At 33.0% G+C, this 19,103-nt stretch overlaps 1 protein-coding gene across 1 annotated transcript in view; it reads left to right on the top strand.

Annotated features, from left to right (window-relative positions):
* Window positions 1-2,120: 2,120 nt before the first annotated feature.
* LOC145334261 (uncharacterized) overlaps window positions 2,121-19,103 on the top strand; it is an 18,222-nt gene continuing 1,239 nt past the window's right edge. Inside the window, exons 1-24 of the mRNA XM_080179642.1 lie at window positions 2,121-2,226; window positions 2,615-2,679; window positions 2,798-2,927; window positions 3,540-3,764; window positions 3,863-3,971; window positions 4,107-4,243; window positions 4,593-4,801; window positions 6,482-6,566; window positions 6,973-7,040; window positions 7,197-7,287; window positions 7,973-8,071; window positions 8,951-9,052; window positions 9,231-9,371; window positions 10,010-10,363; window positions 10,676-10,777; window positions 11,703-11,805; window positions 11,966-12,136; window positions 12,644-12,711; window positions 12,987-13,080; window positions 13,219-13,354; window positions 14,638-14,715; window positions 15,077-15,181; window positions 15,551-15,629; window positions 18,976-19,097. Coding sequence (XP_080035768.1) covers window positions 2,149-2,226; window positions 2,615-2,679; window positions 2,798-2,927; window positions 3,540-3,764; window positions 3,863-3,971; window positions 4,107-4,243; window positions 4,593-4,801; window positions 6,482-6,566; window positions 6,973-7,040; window positions 7,197-7,287; window positions 7,973-8,071; window positions 8,951-9,052; window positions 9,231-9,371; window positions 10,010-10,363; window positions 10,676-10,777; window positions 11,703-11,805; window positions 11,966-12,136; window positions 12,644-12,711; window positions 12,987-13,080; window positions 13,219-13,354; window positions 14,638-14,715; window positions 15,077-15,181; window positions 15,551-15,629; window positions 18,976-19,097 — 2,951 coding nt within the window. The 5' untranslated portion in view covers window positions 2,121-2,148. The remainder of the gene's footprint in view (window positions 2,227-2,614; window positions 2,680-2,797; window positions 2,928-3,539; window positions 3,765-3,862; window positions 3,972-4,106; window positions 4,244-4,592; window positions 4,802-6,481; window positions 6,567-6,972; window positions 7,041-7,196; window positions 7,288-7,972; window positions 8,072-8,950; window positions 9,053-9,230; window positions 9,372-10,009; window positions 10,364-10,675; window positions 10,778-11,702; window positions 11,806-11,965; window positions 12,137-12,643; window positions 12,712-12,986; window positions 13,081-13,218; window positions 13,355-14,637; window positions 14,716-15,076; window positions 15,182-15,550; window positions 15,630-18,975; window positions 19,098-19,103) is intronic.

Here is a 19,103-nt window from a genome sequence, read left to right as displayed (position 1 = left end):
CACCTATTGGTCTGTATTAATTCTCTATCTAGGGACTTACATCTATTGGGAGTAAAATCAAGAAAAAGTTAAAATATTTGTTTAGTTTAAAAATTTACACATAGATGTCTCCAAGTTTTAAGGAAACTTAGACTTGCCAAATTACAATATGACCATACAGGCATTAAAAACACATAACAAACACTTATAAACAAAGGCCAAACTATTTTATCCTATACTTTTATCATTTTAATCATCTTTTATATGTGATCAGAGCCTCCTGCTACTTCTATCTAGTCCTTAACAAGGTATTAACCACTCTTAACCAACCCTTTCCCCTCTTTGAAAAAGAATTGGGGTCAAAGATGAACATTAGTCTGGAGGAAATTCGCGCGAGGAATGACCTCAATAGACTTGACCCCCCCCCCCCCTGTATGTGTCGATTTTGACACCCGGTATATGTCTAAACGGACACCCCCCTACATATTGATAAATAGGGGGGTGTCCATTTTGACATTTACCGGGGGTCAAAAATGATGCATACGGGGGGTATCCATTTTGATACACACCGGGTGTCAAAATAGATGCATACCCCCGGGGGGGGGTTTAATTTTCATGATACCGGGTATGTCCACTCCTAAACTAGGATTATCCCAACATTATTAAATAATTAAACATGATATTGAATAGCAATCTGGTTGCACAAATTGTAAAATGCATTATCATTATAGCGATCCCTCCACATGTATTCATCCAAATAACTTTGTAAGAAGGTTCTGTGACAACCTCTCATTGCTTCAAGATGAAGGAAGTTGTTTGGGGTTTTGAAGTTCTTTAGAAATGACTAAAAAGCTATTTTCAATAAAAATATAACTAACATTGTCTGCCCATCTCCTTTTTTTTTATCTCCCTTTATCATGTTACTTGTAGATGCAGCTCTTATAAACATGTTACTTGTAAGTGCAGCGCTGCATCGACAAGTAACATGATCCAAAAAAACTTAATACTTAATTAACAATAAAAGAAATAATTTTTAGAAACCGGTAATATTAAAATTTTTACTCACTCACTTTAATTGCTTTTGTCCTTATGATAAAATATCCTTTGACTACTAAAAGTCGTCTTTTTTGTTTACATTTCTCCTAGCAGAAATGTCAAAGTTGAACAGAGGTGTCACATTTTCTAAAGATTTTTTATATTTAATAAATAAAATAAAATGATAAAATTTCAGATTAAACTGCCTTTTTATTTATGTCATATTTAAAGTTGTTTTTATTACAATTGAAAAATTAATGAAGAAATAAGTAGACGGCAACTCTGTAATGGTTTCATCAAACTCCACTTGTTAACAGAGTTACCATAATTATTGTGATTGTTTTTCATTCAAATCAATAAATATATTTTTTTTATTTAAAATTTTGAAAAAAATGCATTAAAAACTAGAAATAATAAAATTCGAAAATATTTGATTATTCAAGAATTCAATGTTTAAAATATTCGGCACATCTGTTTTATAACTTGTAGATTCTTCCAACTCTTTACTATTTAGGGACATTTCCACTGTGCTCAGATTGGACATTTCAAGTCCATTTTTCTCGAAAATTGGACTTTTGAAAACCTTCAATGGACTTGAAAAAAAGCAACCTCCCGATGTTCAATGGACTTGAGAAAAATTTTCTCCCCCTTCCCCTTTTTTACCCCCTTCTTCCCAAATGGACTTCAAATGGAAGAAATGGATGTAAAATGGACTTCACGCGACCTAGAAAATGGACTTGAGGCTTGAGCAAAATTTTCATCTGAGCACACTGGACATTTCCGTGAACTCTAAAAGATCGACTACAAGTAAAGAAATTTTTACTTTTTCTCTTTAAAGGTTATTAAACGTCCAAGTTAGCGAAAAGCTTCAATTTTGTATCTTAATCATCGTGTATAAGCCAAAATTATAGTTTTTATATTAAACTTTACTATTTACGAAAACATATGGTTTCCCCTCAAAACTTCACATCCTACTATAAATGTAATTTTCAATTTTTTTCACCTCTAACTTTTGTTAATAAATGGGATTTTCTACAACGTCCAAAACATGTTTTGTTCACTTAAGTCCTAATAAATTCTTTTGTCGGTTTAACATTTCTTGACACTAAACATAATAATTTTCAGAGATCCAAAATGCCTGTCCCATATGGAGAGGGAGATTTTGAAAGAGAGATTGAACGATTGCAATCTATTTTCAACTCTAAATGCGAGGTCCGTTGAACAATTAGATTCTTATTATGGCCTAACTACCATTTCCTTTCAATAAATATATATTTAAGAAGGACCATTATGCACCTATCACACTTAAAAACTAGTAAGGTATATAGCTAGGCATTAAAAAGCCAGAAATATTTTCTACTGTATTTAGTTATACTGTTTAAAACTGTATCTAGTATAACAACTGTCTATTACCTATATCTGATAACACTGTCTTAATTATATTTAATTATACTTTCTTCTATTATGTCTTGTATTAATACTGTCGACTATATTCGTTGTTCATCCAAGACAGCTTTTAAATGATAGGTACCTATATATAAATAGATTTTTTTACAATTTGAAAATGTATTCTCAACAAACAAAAAATATTTTTTTCCAGAACGTTGAATCATCCTTGGAATCGCTAACAGATTCTTCAGATGTCATCAAATCATTGATTAGAAAGTAAGATTTATTATTTGTTTATATTAAATACATTTAATATTTATGCATAATTAAACTTTTGTAATTAATGTAAGAACCCACCTCTCTGGTGTAAAATATTAATAATGATATAATTTAGAGAGTATACCCGAACCCTGTCAATGATACAATACATGGAAACAGAAACATCCAGAATATTAAAAACTGCGGTTTTGGATACCCTAATGAAAACTAAAGCTGAAGCTAGCAAAGCCAAGAAAATGAAGCAGGTTTATTTTATTATTTTTAATCAATTAAATTCATTAAATTGACGGTGTAACATTCTTATCATTTACGTTTGTCAGGGGTGTATATTCTGCACAAGAGTTATTTTTTTTCCCCGGCTACAAAATTTTTAATCCCCCCCCCCCCCTAGTTTTTTCTCACCAAGTAGGGGGGAAAATGGAAAAATATTTAATGAACTTTATATTTTATTTATTTTATCCCTCCTACCACACATTTTTTTAGTTTTTTTCACCAAGGAGGAGGGGGAAAAAGAAAAAATGTTTTCAGTTTTCTTAATTTTTACATTTTTTCCCCTCAAACCACTTATTTTTTATTCCTCCCCCCCCCCCCCCTGAGCTGGGGATCCCATGTAGAATATTCACCCCTGACGTTTTTTTTAAATAAGTGAGTGAATTGGAATTATTTTTATAACTTCAATTATCATTTTTACTTCATAATTGATTTCACTGTCATAGGAATTGATTGAGGTTAGGTTAAGGTGAGCACGTAATAGCCCCTTGGGCCAGGGTACTTTCTCCCTATTTTTCAATTAATGATTGTCCATAGTTGAGTTTCTAAACGGCATGCAATAATATAAATTTTTATATCTTAATTAGGAAATGTATCAAAACGGGAATGTGAAGGAGAATCAAGCCCAGCTAAGACTCAAAATGGAAACCCTGGTCGAAGACATTGAATTTCTTCGTCGCAATATGGGACTCATTGGTGTGCTAGACTCTGAGAAAATTCAGGACACACTGAAGGAATGTGTTTATTTCAAGACTGTTGATTGTGATCCAATAATGTTTAGGCTTGAAACAGATAGTGTGTATTCACCGAAGGTAATATACATTTTTCATTTCATAAGCATTCAAAAAGCATGTTTGATTAAATCTTAAATCAAGAAAGGGACATTTTGTTTACATTATGCATATTTCAGCCATCTATCATAACACAAAACCCGAACAGCTTCAAATCCGAATTTTTACTGAATGCCATAGAAGTTTCTTGGAGCAGTGTTGATCCAGACCTTGAACATCCGAGACAAGGTAAGCCTTACCCAGTAGGCATCTACAATAGCACTGATCATTTTTATAATTTAATGTTATTTTGTTACGTAATGAAAAAAAAATGATTAATAATAAACTAAAACATTGAGAGGTGTTGATTTGAATAATTTAAAGGTGGTGGTTCCATGCGCATTCCTAAACTTAAGGATAGTATCAGAGGCTTGATTAAGAGGAACTTTGCTGTCCTAAAGGATAAACAGTTTATTGAACTGAATCTGCCGGTCTTCCCCTCTGGCCAGGGCCATCTGGAGGTAAAAATTGATTACTCATAGCTTTCTATGCATTTTTATTATCTTCTTTATTTCGTAAGGTAATTGCAGGCATTTTACAAATGTCTGCATTCACAAGATATTTGGAAAATTTGATTGAGGCATAAGGAAAGGGAGATTTTGAACACTGCAATTCTCCAGTTTTAAATTGTAAGAAACATACTTTCAATCATAACAGCAGATTGAACTTATTAAAAGTAGTTTTATTTCTTGATATAAACATTTTCATATACACTGCAAATTCATTTATAAAAGTATTGTAATTTAATTATATTACCCTAATTCTATCCTCCTCAGACCCACTATTTTAAATAAATCTTGATATTTTCAGGTTACCCTCTTTGGGAAACATATATTAAATGGAAAACAGCAAATGGAAGTTACTGACGGCAAGAACATGATTAACAGTAGTAAGTTTCTGGATGAGAAGTCCATGATGCTAATGACCAACTCTCGTATGGATCTTGACCAGTCAGACTATGTCAGCCTGGATATGACAAACAGACGCCCTGTGCCCAATAATGGCTGTCCAATTCAGGAATAATATATTTACATTACTTTCATAATTAATCTACATTAATTAAGAGTTTTCTAGGATAAGTAAATTATCTGCAATGTTTAGGGCAGTGCACTGCTTTATTTGATAGTCAACATTGTCTTACAGTTGTATTTTATCCCTTTACAATCTGTAATACAAAGTAGAATGATGTCTGTCCGTCCGTTAGTCTGTCCCTGAAGATATCGGTAACCACACTCTTCAGGAAATATAAACCTACTTGTCCTGTGGTAGTTTTAGGCTATTTTCTTGGGGCGTGGGACACCCCCCCCCCCCCCCCGCCAAAATAAAAAAAATATCACAGAGTAATTTGAAAAAGAATAACTTTTTTGAAAATGTCTTATAGCTCTAAGAAAAATTCTACATAAGAGGGTTGACTTTCCATTACCTCATAGGGTGAAGCACCTAGAGGCTAAGGGCGAAACCACTAGTATACAGGGAGTAAGGGAGGGGACAATGGATCGAATATTCAATTTTTAGGAGTCTCAGACTTTGGGGACTGGCTTAAAGGGAACATGCAAGAATTTAGCAGTTTCTAACCAATCTTGGGGACCAATTATGAATGACGTCACGCAAAATCATGCATAATCTCGCGGCAAACTAGCGCGTCAACAAAAAGATAAACAATAACAAGCAGACAGAATATTTTGATTTTGAAAATTATTTTGTAAATTGAATCATTACATTTTTTATATCTAATTCTTGTTTAATGTTAATTCAATCCGATTAGTGCGTTGTAGAAAGAAATTATATTAAGATTATTAGTTATTATGAGCAAAGCCTTCCTATAATTAGGTCCCGCACATAGCTCTTTTCGTTACTTTAGACATGATAGATGTTTCTTATTGATTTAATGTAAAGGCAAAAGTTTTTTGTCTTTAGCTTAATATTTCTGTAATTAATGATCCGATTAATTTTAAAATTTTAGGGAAAATTCACGAAGTCCTGAGTTGTTCAAGGTTTGTTTATCATTAAAATCTCAAGATGGTGTTATTTTATTTTTCTGTCCTGGATGCTAGGAGCGCAGCTACCAGTTATCCTAAGATATGTTACTTAAACCTTAAGATCTTTAAAATTAAGATGTACTTATGTTCTCAACTATTTTATTTATGTAGTATGAAATTTTGACGCAAGGTATCTCATTTTTATTTCGTTAAATGAAATAACTTGAGTTAAAAGTTCTGTAGGAAGGTAATTGTTTTAGTAAGTTTTGTAATATAATTATTTAAAGGCTTTTTCATGTCTAAGCTTTTTAATAAATACAATAAAAAAATTTGGGTAAAAGATGTTGTAAAAGTAAAATAGTATGTTTCCTTAATTTTCCGAAGTTTAAATAATAATAATTATGGAAATGATTTGTAAACAAGGGTTTTGATCTCTAGAATCAAAGGCTTGTAGTAAAGCATCAGTTTAAGGATGGTGCATTTCGAATGAAAAACAATTCAAAAAGTCCAAAATTTCCACTAAAGGTTGCTATATTGTAAATGCTTGTTTTATCTGGAAATATCTGGGTTTTCAACCTTAAAGGGTCACAACTATAAAATTGAATTAACTGCCCATTGTCCCCTCCCTTACTCCCTGACTAGTATAGGTAAATTGTAATATGTTTGTGTTAGGATTTCAATATTATTTTAAGTAAAGCCAATGTAAATATGTTATTAGGATATAAATCCGTCAACCAGTTTGAACGACTCTGCTTTTGTTCAAAATCAAATAAAGGACAGATACCAACTATCAGCAGTTCAAGAGGTCAGTTTTTATCCTTGTACAAACATAAGATGTATGTCATCTGCTTGTCTGTTCTAAGATCCTGCTAATATAGAGATGGTGTTTTCCTTAATTTCTCTCTCTAGTATTTAGATGAGGCATTGTCTAAAGTGGGGACCAAATCAAAAAGACTAGGAACCACTGCTCTACGCCAAATTATAACGCTTTTATGGTTGAATTTCTTTTTATTTTCTGTGGTTTATCCACACCCCTTAACTTTTCAAAGAGGCTTTGGTGAATGACCATTTCCCTTTTGAGATGACAAATAAATGTTATAATTTAAAATAATAAGCAATCTTTAAGATCTGATCAGTAGTCATTGTTACACGAAAGACAATATTTTTCTTATTACATTGATAGGTATTTAAATTAAGAATAACAATTGTAGGTATCTGAACCATTAAATGTGTCCACTCCCTTTTCAATAGCATCAGAGGCTCAATATTCTACAATGAGGTAAACATTAAATATACTTCTATTATTTTAGAAATATATATGCAAATGCTTTTGTTAAAAGTAAACTATGAAAATTTTTTAACACCAATCCAATATGAGTCAAATACGTATGTAAAAATCCGATGTAAGATAGATTCAAAAATATATTTTTTTTAGAGAGACTTCAGCCCAAAAGCTTGCAGAGATGTTGGCTTCGGCCTCAGCTTCTGCGGAGTTGGTAGAGACCGAGAATGGAGTTAGAATGCAGGTTAGAAAAAAGGGGGGGGGGGCGGTTGTGACACTTTTTGAAACCAAAACTATAAGTCAAAGGAACTCAACTAAAAAAAAGTTACAGCACTGAAATTTGGTATGGCAGTTACTTTAAAGAGGTAAAATATGGAACTGTGAAAAAAATGCGGCGGAACCGCCGCTATCGCCGAATTGTTTTTTTTTTGGCGGGAAACGGCAGTAGCGGCAGTTTCACCAACTTTTCTTCACAGTTCCACATTGTACCTCTTTAAAGCGACTGTCATTTCCAATTTCTGTGCTGAAACTCTTTTTTTTTAAGTTGAAATCCTGTAATTTTGGTTTCAAAAAGTGTCACAACCGCCCCCTCCCTTTTGAATTAAAAGTTAACAATTGAAAAGTTTATTTTAAAAATATAAGAGTTCTATTGTGTCTCTTAAGTGCACATTTTACAGATGTTTTTAGATAATAAACTAATGTTGTAATATTTAAATTTGAGAGTTTATTTAGACTACTTAACATTATACCTAATATGTTTTAGTACGGAATCTATAAGGCTCTTGAAATACTATGTAAAAATTTCCCTGTCCAATAATCATAAAAATACCTACCTAATAATTTTAGAAATAATAACTCAATGCGATTTTTTGGTAACTTTCTAGGACTTTACTTGTATATTATTTTTGTCATTCCTTTCTACAATTAAGGGAGAGGACTTGTTAGCTCCTGTTTCTGAATCTGGACGCAGAAGTGTTGAGGCCATGCAGAAAAGTCTCAGCACTGAAAATTCTCCTTCCAGTACAAGGGTTAGTTACTTATCTTTAAAAGACTAAAAAAATATATGAACGAATGGAAGAGGGTGTCAAAACTCCACTTGAAATTTAAATATGATTGTCAAGTTGAGTCTGCTCCTTTTTTTATCTTCAAAAGAAAAATTGTTATTCTTTTTTAAACGTCTCTTTTGTATACCTACCTACGTAATGTATTTTTATTTAATCTTCAAATATGTTATGTATTCATTCAAAATAAAATCCAGGGATCTAAAGGGATAAGACAATGGGTGATAAATTAATGTACATTCCTATTAATATTAATGATACACAAATGACCCCTTCTGTAGATTACAATTGTTGGTTGAAACGTTTGGACAATCAACTTTAAAAGTCCCTGAAGTTTTTAGCCAACGAATAAGAAAACTTCTTTATAAAACTTTGGGGACTAGAGTAATTTCCCGTCCCTGGTTACATACAAATGTTTTTTCTTATTGTGACGCAAATTTAACACTTAGCCTTTCTTCATTCATCAGTTTACACAAGAATTTGCAGGATCTATAAATAACATTAATCTTTGCAGTGTAACAAGTGTATTGTTCAATAGGTTTATTGTTTATTGTTATTTTACTCTTAAGAACCCAAGTAGGGTCATAGTAAGAGGTCTGAATATCTAGGCCAAAGTCTGAATATGACTATCAAGTCTTTTCTTGAATGTAGATAAAGTCACGGCCTTTTTCACATGAACAGGTGAAGTGAATAACGTTGATTGAAAATATTATGTTGTATGTTTAAAAAATAAGAAATTCCATTCTTTTTCTAGTTATCTAAACAGTATTTTGGAATGATTTTATACAGGCTGGAGTTATTCATCTAAATCTGTTTTAAATCATTTTTTATCGTAATCCCTTTTAGGATATAATCGATATTGAAGACAATGACATAGCACCCCCAGCTGAGAGGTCCATACTCTTTGCACCCAGAACTACAATTTATCAAGAGCTAGCTACACCCCAGGTTTGGTTTATAAAAAACCATGTATAAACACTCTAATGTTTCAACTGTTTTTATTATCAAGGATCGGATAGTTACTCCTTTTAATGAAACTATTTTATATAAATAAGTTTTTGGTCTATGTTTCATCTTTATCTACTCGTTGTATCTTAAAAGAATGATTGAAAATTTATTGTTGTAGGTAAAACAAGATAACAAGCGGTACCAGGTGCAACAAGGACGAACCAAAACGTCAGATGGCGTAACTGGTATCAATGCTGTTCCTAGAAGCAAGAAAACAGCTGATAAAGGAACTTCATGGACTACGGCTGCAAGTGATAAGGTAAGATTTATATTTTGAGTTACATTAAACATTCCCTCCCACCTCATTATGGAAAAAACTAGGTTGGGGAATAAATGAAATATTTAGCAGCCAGGGTAAAAAATTATACACCCCCTGATAAATAGGTACCTAGTGGTTTAAAAAACGTTAAGACACTATCAAGAACTTATAAATTGCTTGATTAGAAAATAGATGCTCTTAAATTAAAAGAAATTGACTATTGACTCGAGGGGCGTGGTGACGTTTTGGATAAAGTCCTCTACACGTCACCTTTGAAGATACTCTGCATTTTAAATTGCAATGTAACGCGCTCAATCGCCTAGGGTATCAACACCCATCAGGCAACCAACCCTCTGATTGCACCACCTTTGTCTGAGAAGTCCTAACTGTGCATGGTAATGAGTTGCGCCTATTTTGGGCCAAGGCATTCCTTCTACTATAACTATTTATATCGCGCTTCTGACATTATCCTAGCAGCAGTAGGAACCATTTTAATGTCTTTAGTTATGACGCAGTGTCGGACAGAGATTCGAACCTATCACCTTCCTGGCGACGAGCGGATGCGCATGCGCTTCGTGTTGAGCCACGGTCGCGGGTATAAATGAAAAGTAATACTTATACAAGTTTGCTTTTTGTAGAATATGGGAGACAGAGGACAAAGCAATACAGCTGCCGTATCAAGAGGACCAACTACCACACAAAGTGGATCAAGCGGGTCAGCTGCCACATCAAGGACACCAACCACCATGCCAAATGGATCAAATGGGGCAGCTGCCTTACAAAGTGGTCCAGGCAGGACAGCTGCCATACAAAGTGGACCAACCACGACTACAAGTGGATCATCACACATGCAATCAGGCCAATCCAGCATGTCACCACGACAAAGCTGGACATCTGCCATGCCTATACCTGTGAGCAAGCCTCAGCAGAATTTTGTGTACAATTCCTCAAGACGACCTACAGTTAACAATGCACCCTCTCCTATTTATGAGGTACACAATTTTGGAATTTTGGCTTACGGTGCTTTTATTATCATCATCATCAATGCCTTTTAGTTCTCATTAGAACGTAGGCCACGCACAATGGTTCTCCAATCTTCCTTGGGTTGGGCAAGTTTTGAGGCATCACTGAAAGATGCGCTTTTGATTTTTTTTTCAGTGCTTTCATACCTACTGCATAATTAATTTTTTTTGTCATTTGATTTAAATTATTGTTGCAAGTGTCGTTAATAGTTTAGGCGATTAAAAAATGCTCCTTCAACCACATTTTAAATCTAGAATTTTATTACTTGTGAAATATTTCAGTCAGATGAATCCTTACCCGACACCCCAGGATTTCCAATGTTTGGACGTCCTATTAAGGAAGAGCTAACCAACGATAACACCAGAGATAAAACAGTTCTGGAGGTAGATATTTCATTAATAAATTAAGATAATAAGGATCCTGACCTTACGTCCTAGACATATTATCTTTGTGGTGGATGAACTTTTTTGGTTTTGCTCTTATGACAAAATTTACTTTAAAAGATAGCTTAGAATAAGAATCTAGTATTTTAATAGTCTGTTCTTTACTAGAGTATCGGACGATTTCGACTAAAACTATAACTTGAAAAATTTTAAACCTACGATAAAATAGGTATATTAAACTATAATCAACCTGAAATTGATTTCTAACAAATGTTTAAACTCTATTTACCTTTTTCGCATTTTAAAAAAAAAAATTTAGTAATTTTTAGATCTAAAGGGATCGAGTCTTCATCGAGAGCAAGTAATGTTAAGCACCTTCCAGAAGTAATATTGAGTATTTATTTTATGAATGTTTCAGGTTTCTGTGTAATATAGTTACATGATCTAAATAGAATAAATTTCAACTTGATTTTATAGAAAAACTTTGAAATATTAAGCGATTTTTGAGGAAACATAATAATAATAATAATAATAATGTTTATTTGGTGCTGCCAGGTACCCCCTAGCTTAGGAGATAGCACATACAATACTCTAAATTGCTGCTATCTATCGACAATTTAGAGTTTACATTATGATGTTTAGTCTCATACAAAATAAAATAATATATACTAAGAGATTAATTATTAACTAAATATAAATTGGTGGAAAAGAAGTAAAATTTTCAGGATATGCACCAGGAGCTACAGGAGTACTATCTTGACCAAAATAACATCCTTTAATGTTTTGTTGAATTTAGCTTGATCACTCATTTAGCCCTATAGGTATAATATAAACCAAGTAGTTGTGCATAATTATTACTGACATCACAGCTGGAAGGTGCCTAACATCGTTTGCTCTCGTTCGTACATAGTCCCCTTTTATTTAGGATTCCATATGGAATGAAGATGTGCAACTTATTAGTGAAAGCGAAGAAAATCAAGAAACACATCCTCTAGAAAACTCAAGATGGGAAGAAACTATTAATAAAGGAATAAATAAGATGTGATTAAGGAAACTTAAACCTAATATGATTAACTTTTAGTCAAAAAGACTTTTTATGTAGGTACAGTTTCGATTATTTACAAATTGTCATTTTATTTAGGTAGTATTCTTTTCCTTAAACCAACTTATTTTTGTTCTGATTTATAGAAGATCGTTTGACGCACGCTTCCGCCCTAGAGTGCACACTTTGGGAGGATGCAAATAAGCCATCCTCTTTCAATTTTATTGCTGGAAACATTAAAGTGGACAAAGTGTATGAATCTGGCAAGGATTATCTTGAATCTCCAACGTTTATGACTCACTTAAGAAGACACAAGGAATGATTAGAAATATATATTTTTTAATTTAAGGCTTTTTCATTGTAAACCCACAGTTTTTAAACTCTTGAAGCATCTAACATGCAAAATTTAGTGCTTTAAACCTTATAAATACTATAAGTTTATTTAACCCCCATTGTACTGTAGTGTACTGTAGGACATTCTGCCTTTAATTGACAAAAATGATAATTTATTTTACATTGCCCTATCATTACCTTATCTAAGTATGAAAATTTTAGCATTTGCAAGAATTTAAAAAAGAGAAAAAAGGGATAGTTGCACGAAATGCATTTAAACATGAATTTAGTGAACTGCATATTTTTTCGACGACTAATTTAGTGATTTTTTGATTATTTGTTATTGTTTTATAAGATTATATATGTTTAATGGTACACTTATAACTTTTGCTTGAAATCTGTTTTCTGAAATGCTCTTCATGCAACTATCCCTTTAGTTTAACATAAAAATGTCACCTTATATTTTGACCTAATCATAAAATTAATGAAGGCTGTAATGGTTTCTGAAACGCTAAGAAATAGGATTGGATTGTATGATGAAGATACATTTGAATTAAGGGTAAGGATAAAGTTAGTTTCATGAGGGTTATATATTTGGAATGATCCTGAAAATGTTTTAAGTTTAAAAAAAACAAAATCTTAACTATTCTAAATAAAGTTGGAAAAGTAACGGCTAACGGCTCAGCCGTTTTTTGGCTATTGTTTAAACTACAAGATAATGAGGAATATTAATTAAATGTGTTGTTACTCACTATTGGCCACTTTTTCATATGTTGAGCTTCGCTTATGAATGTTGCAAGCCTTATTTCATTTCATTCATATTAAAATTTGCAGGGTTGGTTTCCAAGCTTCAAGAGTGATCTAGCCAAGCCTATGCATCTTCTTGCCTTGTCTTGTGGAAGTGTTGCTGTAATTGAAGCTTTTAAAGGTAAAAATTCTTCAGATGTTTTATAGGGATGAAAAATGATTATTTAGTTTTAATGTGATATGAAATTTACACTCTGATATCGCTTGTTGGCTATACCTTATTCCTGACTAAGCAGAAGCTCCCATATTTTTTATTTAGGAATTTCAATCTACAGTTTCAATGGGACGAACTATGAGCGCAAGTTTCTTATCGAGGGGCTATTCCGTGGCCTGGATGAAACAGAGGATCAGGACCTTGTTTCACTGGAGCATGCAGTTGATAAATATTTTGTCAGGTATGAAGAAAGTGGGATAGGCGGATGAGACATCCCTTGAAAGTTGAAACCAAACCTAAAACACAAAGAAACTCGATAAAAAATAAATTCGGCTGTGAATGGCAGTTTTTGGCAGGAGCGGCGGTTTCGCCGCCGTTTCTTCACATTGTACCTCATTAAAGCAACTGCCATGCCAAATGTCAGTGCTGTAACTTACTTTTTGGAAGAGTTTCATTTAGTTTTATTTTTCATTTCAAAAAGTGTCTAATCCGCTTCACCCCTTTGTTGTCAGCAAAATACTAAATGTATCCGACGATGGGTTGAGTATAGATTGAATACAAGTTCGACATTTATTGAAAGAATAATAGGAATGCCTTCGCATAGAAACAGGCACAATAATGCAACCATCTCGTAATCAATGATTAATGGCACTTAGGTTTCGAATTTCTATCTGAAATTTTGCATGAATAATCCTTGGTAGGTCTATTTTCCCTAAATCGAGCAAAAAGTTGGAAATGTAACGGCTAACGGCTGGCTGCTCAGCCGTTTTGCTATTTTTTGGCGATCTTAAGAGCAAATTAGTCACGAAACCTATCTCAACATAATACTTTTTGTCACTCAAAAACCTTATCAACAGTTCTAGCCGGTAGCTGTTGGTACTAGAAATTAAAAAAAAGGTTATTGCTTTTATTGAACATAAATTAAACCAAAAATATGTTTTAAAAAGTTGAATCCTACGTAATTAATGGTGAATTTGCCCTGAAAATAGGAAAAAAACGGCTAAACTGCTGAGCCGCTAGCCGTTAATTTTTCAACTTTTTGTTCGATTTAGGGAAAATAGACCTACCTACCAAGGATTATTTATGCAAAATTTCAGATCGAAATTCGAACTCTAAGTGCCATTTAATCAGTGATTACTAAATAGTTGTAATAACCTTCCCCCCTTATATTTTTGACTTCCAGACAATGGTCGTAGCAGTTGGGACAAATATTAGAATATTATGACCTTCCTCAGATGCAATATCATTACATACACTCACAGACAAGGGAGGGAGGGGTCATTGGGCTGTAAATTGTACGGGAATCCAATGTTTTCTAACCACGTTATCTTGTTTGTTGGATCATTGATTTCTAATTTTTTGACTTTAAACTAGCACTGTTTAAACTTTTTTAACAATAATTCTAATCTTTAGAAGGGTAATATTTTTCATTTTTTAATTATTGGTAATGTATATTAATTTATCGTTCATTGTCTTATCCCTGCACACAGATACAATATTTCTATTAACTATGTATTTTGTCAGGATTTTCAAGATGGAAGAAGGTAGTGATAGATATGAAGTTGGAGATTCTTTACAACTTAATCTTGATACTAACTCAATGTAAGTTTTTCCCTTTGATAGTGAATCGAATCACTGAAAGAAATATTGTACACGATCTTTTTGTTAGTAAAAATTACCAGTTTCCTCGACTTTTGCAATATTTTCTGTAATGTAGTAATCACAGAATGCTGAGGCACAATAATGTGTTGATTTTCATTTTTTTATCCTAAGGTGAATTATTACTTGTCAGAGTTTTTTTTTTTTTTAAAGGAAGACATAAGTGAACTTTTAATTGGGTGGTTGTTGGTGGGGTTTCTTTGGAACCGTGCAGATATTTTGTGGGTAGGATAAACTTACTTTTTTAGAGGCTTTTTTTTTGCATGTTTAACGCAATGTCTAGATTTTTAACTGTTATTTTTAGGACTGGAATGGAACCCTTGCCACGCTACCTTGTCTACTACAAGGGCAAAGTATACATCTCGGATTTTGGCGCCGCCAAAATTTATGTTCTCAATATAGCCAATGGGTAAGGATTTATGAATAAATATTTGGTGCTTTACCACAAATGCCTATTGAGCACTGAAAACCACTCCCCCTTTATATTTAAAATAATTTGAAAAGAGGTGGTGGGGCCGAGGATATTTTTTTGCTATGCCTAACCTCTAATGTACTTATACCTGCGGTGCCCTAACCCTGCGGGGCCACCCAGGACCCAATATAACCTAATCTAACCTACAAAATGTTTTCACCAAACATAATTGTAAGATTAAAAATGTGCGTAAGGGAAGTGCTCTTTTGTCACATAGTACCTTTCTAAGAATGGACTTCGGTTAATTTTAATAATATATAGCGAAGCTTTATTATTATTTTGACAAAAACATTGTTTTTATTCTAGTGAACAATTAAACATTGGTTGTTATGGAAAGAGTAAAGACCATCTGATCAATCCTTTACCCATACTTATTGATGATCAGGTATATTTTTGGATAGGCCTCAGGAGCTGCAGTCCTCCAGGTTGACTCTGGACATATAAAACTTAATTTTTTTTTAAACAGTTAGAGTTCAACTTAATAAACAAAATATGCATTTGAATGTTATTTAAATAGTGAAAGAAAAAAGATGCATATTTTGTTTCATAAGATGACCTCGAACTCCTAATTTTTTTTATATTTTTACCTGTCCAGAGACCGTCTGGATTAGGGGGGGGGGGGAAGTTTGTACAGTTATAGGAAATGAAATTCAGTATAAAAGTTTGGGAGGGCCGTGTGGGCTTGTTTTTATAGTTATCAACCTAATTCTTTTTGTAGGCTCTCTTATATGACTGGATGTACACATAAAACTTTGAAAATTGAATTTCGGCACTTTCCTTCTAGGGGCTTGTGGAGCAAAAGACCCCCCAAAAACACAAAAAATATGAGTTCTGATCTTATTTTTAAAGATATCAAACTGATTTTTTTTATGGAAACTTTTTTAACATAACCGAATCAATGAACCATTACAGATTTCATTTTGGGACTTTCCTTCTAGGAGCTTGTGGAGCAAAAGACCCCCAAAAACTAAAAATATGCGTTCTGAGCTTATTTTTAAAGATATCAACCTGATTTTTTAAAATAATACTTTTTTAACATAACTGAATCAACGAACCATTATAGATTTCATTTTGGGACTTTCCTTCTAGGGGCTTGTGGAGCAAAAGACCCCCAAAAAACACTAAAAATATGAGTTCTGAGCTTATTTTTAAAGATATCAACCTGATTTTTTTAAGGAATCTTTTTGAACATAACCAAACTAGAGAACCATTACAGATTTCATTTTGGGACTTTCCTTTTAGGGGCTTTTGGAGCAAAAGAACCACAAAACACTAAAAATATTAGTTCTGAGCTTATTTTTAAAGACATCAACCTGATTTTTTAAAAATAATACCTACTTCTTTAACATAACCAAACTAAGAAACCATTACAGATTTCATTTTCGGACTTTCCTTCTAGGGTCTACTGGAGCAAAAGACCCCCAAAACACTAAAAATGGGACTTTCCTTCTAGGGGCTTGTGGAGCAAAAGAACCACAAAACACTAAAATTATTAGTTCTGACCTTATTTTCTAAAGATATCAACCTGTTTTTTTTAAAGAACACTTTTTTAACATAACTGAACTTGGTAACTTTTACAGATTTCATTTAGGGACTATCCTTCTAAAAGCTAGTGGGGCAAAAGACCCCCAAAAGTATTATTTTATAAAAATCAGGTTGATATATTTAAAAATAAGCTCAGAACTCATACTTTCAGAGTTTTTGGGGGTCTTTTGCTCCACAAATCACAAGAATGAAAGTCCCAAAATGAAATCTGTAATGGTTCGTTGATTCGGTTATGTTAAAAAAGTATTATTTTAAAAAAAATCAGGTTGGTATCTTTAAAAATAAGCTCAGAACTCATATTTTTAGTGTTTGGGGGGTTTTTGTGCTCCACAAGCCCCAAGAAGGAAAGTCCCAAAATGAAATCTGTAATGGTTCGTTGATTCAGTTATGACTATCCTTCTAAAAGCTAGTGGGGCAAAAGACCCCCAAAAGTATTATTTTATAAAAATCAGGTAGATATCTTTAAAAATAAGCTCAGAACTCATATTTTTAGTGTTTTCGGGGGTCTTTTGCTCCACTAGACCCTAAAAGGAAAGTCCAAAATTAAATCTGTAATGATTCCTTAATTCAGTTATGTTAAGAAAGTTTTCTTTAAAAAAAATCAGGTTGACATCTTTAAAATAAGCTCAGAACTCATATTTTTAGTGGTTTTGGGATCTTTTGCTCCACAAGCCCCTAGAAGGAAAGTCCCAAAATGCAATCTGTAATGGTTTGTTGATTCGGTTATGTTAAAAAAGTATTATTAAAAAAATCAGGTTGATATCTTTAAAAATAAGCTTAGAACTCTTATTTTAGTGTTTTGGGGGTCTTTTGCTCCACAAGCCCCTAGAAGGAAAGTCCCAAATGAAATCTGTAATGGTTCGTTGATTAGGTTATGTTAAAAAAGTATTATTTAAAAAAATCAGGTTGATATATTTTAAAATAAGCTTAGAACTCATATTTTTAGTTTTTTGGGGGGATCTTTTGCTCCACAAGCCCCTAGAAGGAAAGTCCCAATATGAAATCTGTAATGGTTCGTTGATTTGGTTATGTTAAAAAAATATTATTTTAAAAAAATCAGGTTGATATCTTTAAAAATAAGCTCAGAACTCATATTTTTAGTGTTTTGGGGGTTTTTGTGCTCCACCAGCCCCAAGAAGGAAAGTCCCAAAATGAAATCTGTAATGGTTCGTTGATTAGGTTATGTTAAAAAAGTATTATTTAAAAAAATCAGGTTGATATATTTTAAAATAAGCTTAGAACTCATATTTTTAGTTTTTTGGGGGGATCTTTTGCTCCACAAGCCCCTAGAAGGAAAGTCCCAATATGAAATCTGTAATGGTTCGTTGATTTGGTTATGTTAAAAAAATATTATTTTAAAAAAATCAGGTTGATATCTTTAAAAATAAGCTCAGAACTCATATTTTTAGTGTTTTGGGGGTTTTTGTGCTCCACCAGCCCCAAGAAGGAAAGTCCCAAAATGAAATCTGTAATGGTTCGTTGATTCAGTTATGTTAAAAGAGTATTATTTTAAAAAATCAGGTTGATATCTTTAAAAATAAGCTCAGAACTCATATTTTTAGTGTTTTGGGGGTTTTTGTGCTCCACAAGCCCCAAGAAGGAAAGTCCCAAAATGAAATCTGTAATGGTTCGTTGATTCAGTTATGTTAAAAAAGTATTATTTAAAAAAAATCAGGTTGGTATCTTTAAAAATAAGCTCAGAACTCATATTTTTAGTGTTTGGGGGGTTTTTGTGCTCCACAAGCCCCAAGAAGGAAAGTCCCAAAATGAAATCTGTAATGGTTCGTTGATTCAGTTATGTTAAAAGAGTATTATTTTTTAAAAATCAGGTTGATATCTTTAAAAATAAGCTCAGAACTCATATTTTTAGCGTTTGGGGGTTTTTTTGTGCTCCACAAGCCCCAAGAAGGAAAGTGCCGAAATTCAATTTTCAAAGTTTTATGTGCACATCCAGTCATATAAGAGACTTTACAAAAAGAATTAGGTTGATAACTATAAAAACAAGCCCACACTGCCCTCCCAAACATTTACACTGAATTTCATTTCCTATAACTGTACGTACAAACTTCCCCCCCCCCCTTATTTTTCATTTTATCCCTAATAACTAACTTATCCTCTCAGTCCAAAGATAAAGCCTATAATCAGAATTAATTGAGTTGTTGAGTAGTTTCATTACTTTGTTTTAGGGTAACATCCTAGTGGCCGACAATTCCAAGGGCAGGCTCCAGGTATTCGATGCCAATGGAATGTATGTCAAGAGAGTCTCATACAAGTGCCAGCTCAACAAAGGAACCTATGGATTTTTGAGGTTAGT

Source organism: Acartia tonsa, chromosome 2 (assembly GCF_053477335.1).
Source record: "Acartia tonsa isolate MP-2025a chromosome 2, ASM5347733v1, whole genome shotgun sequence".
Taxonomy (NCBI): Eukaryota; Metazoa; Arthropoda; class Copepoda; order Calanoida; family Acartiidae; genus Acartia; species Acartia tonsa.
This window is presented reverse-complemented; position numbering and strand designations above follow the sequence as displayed.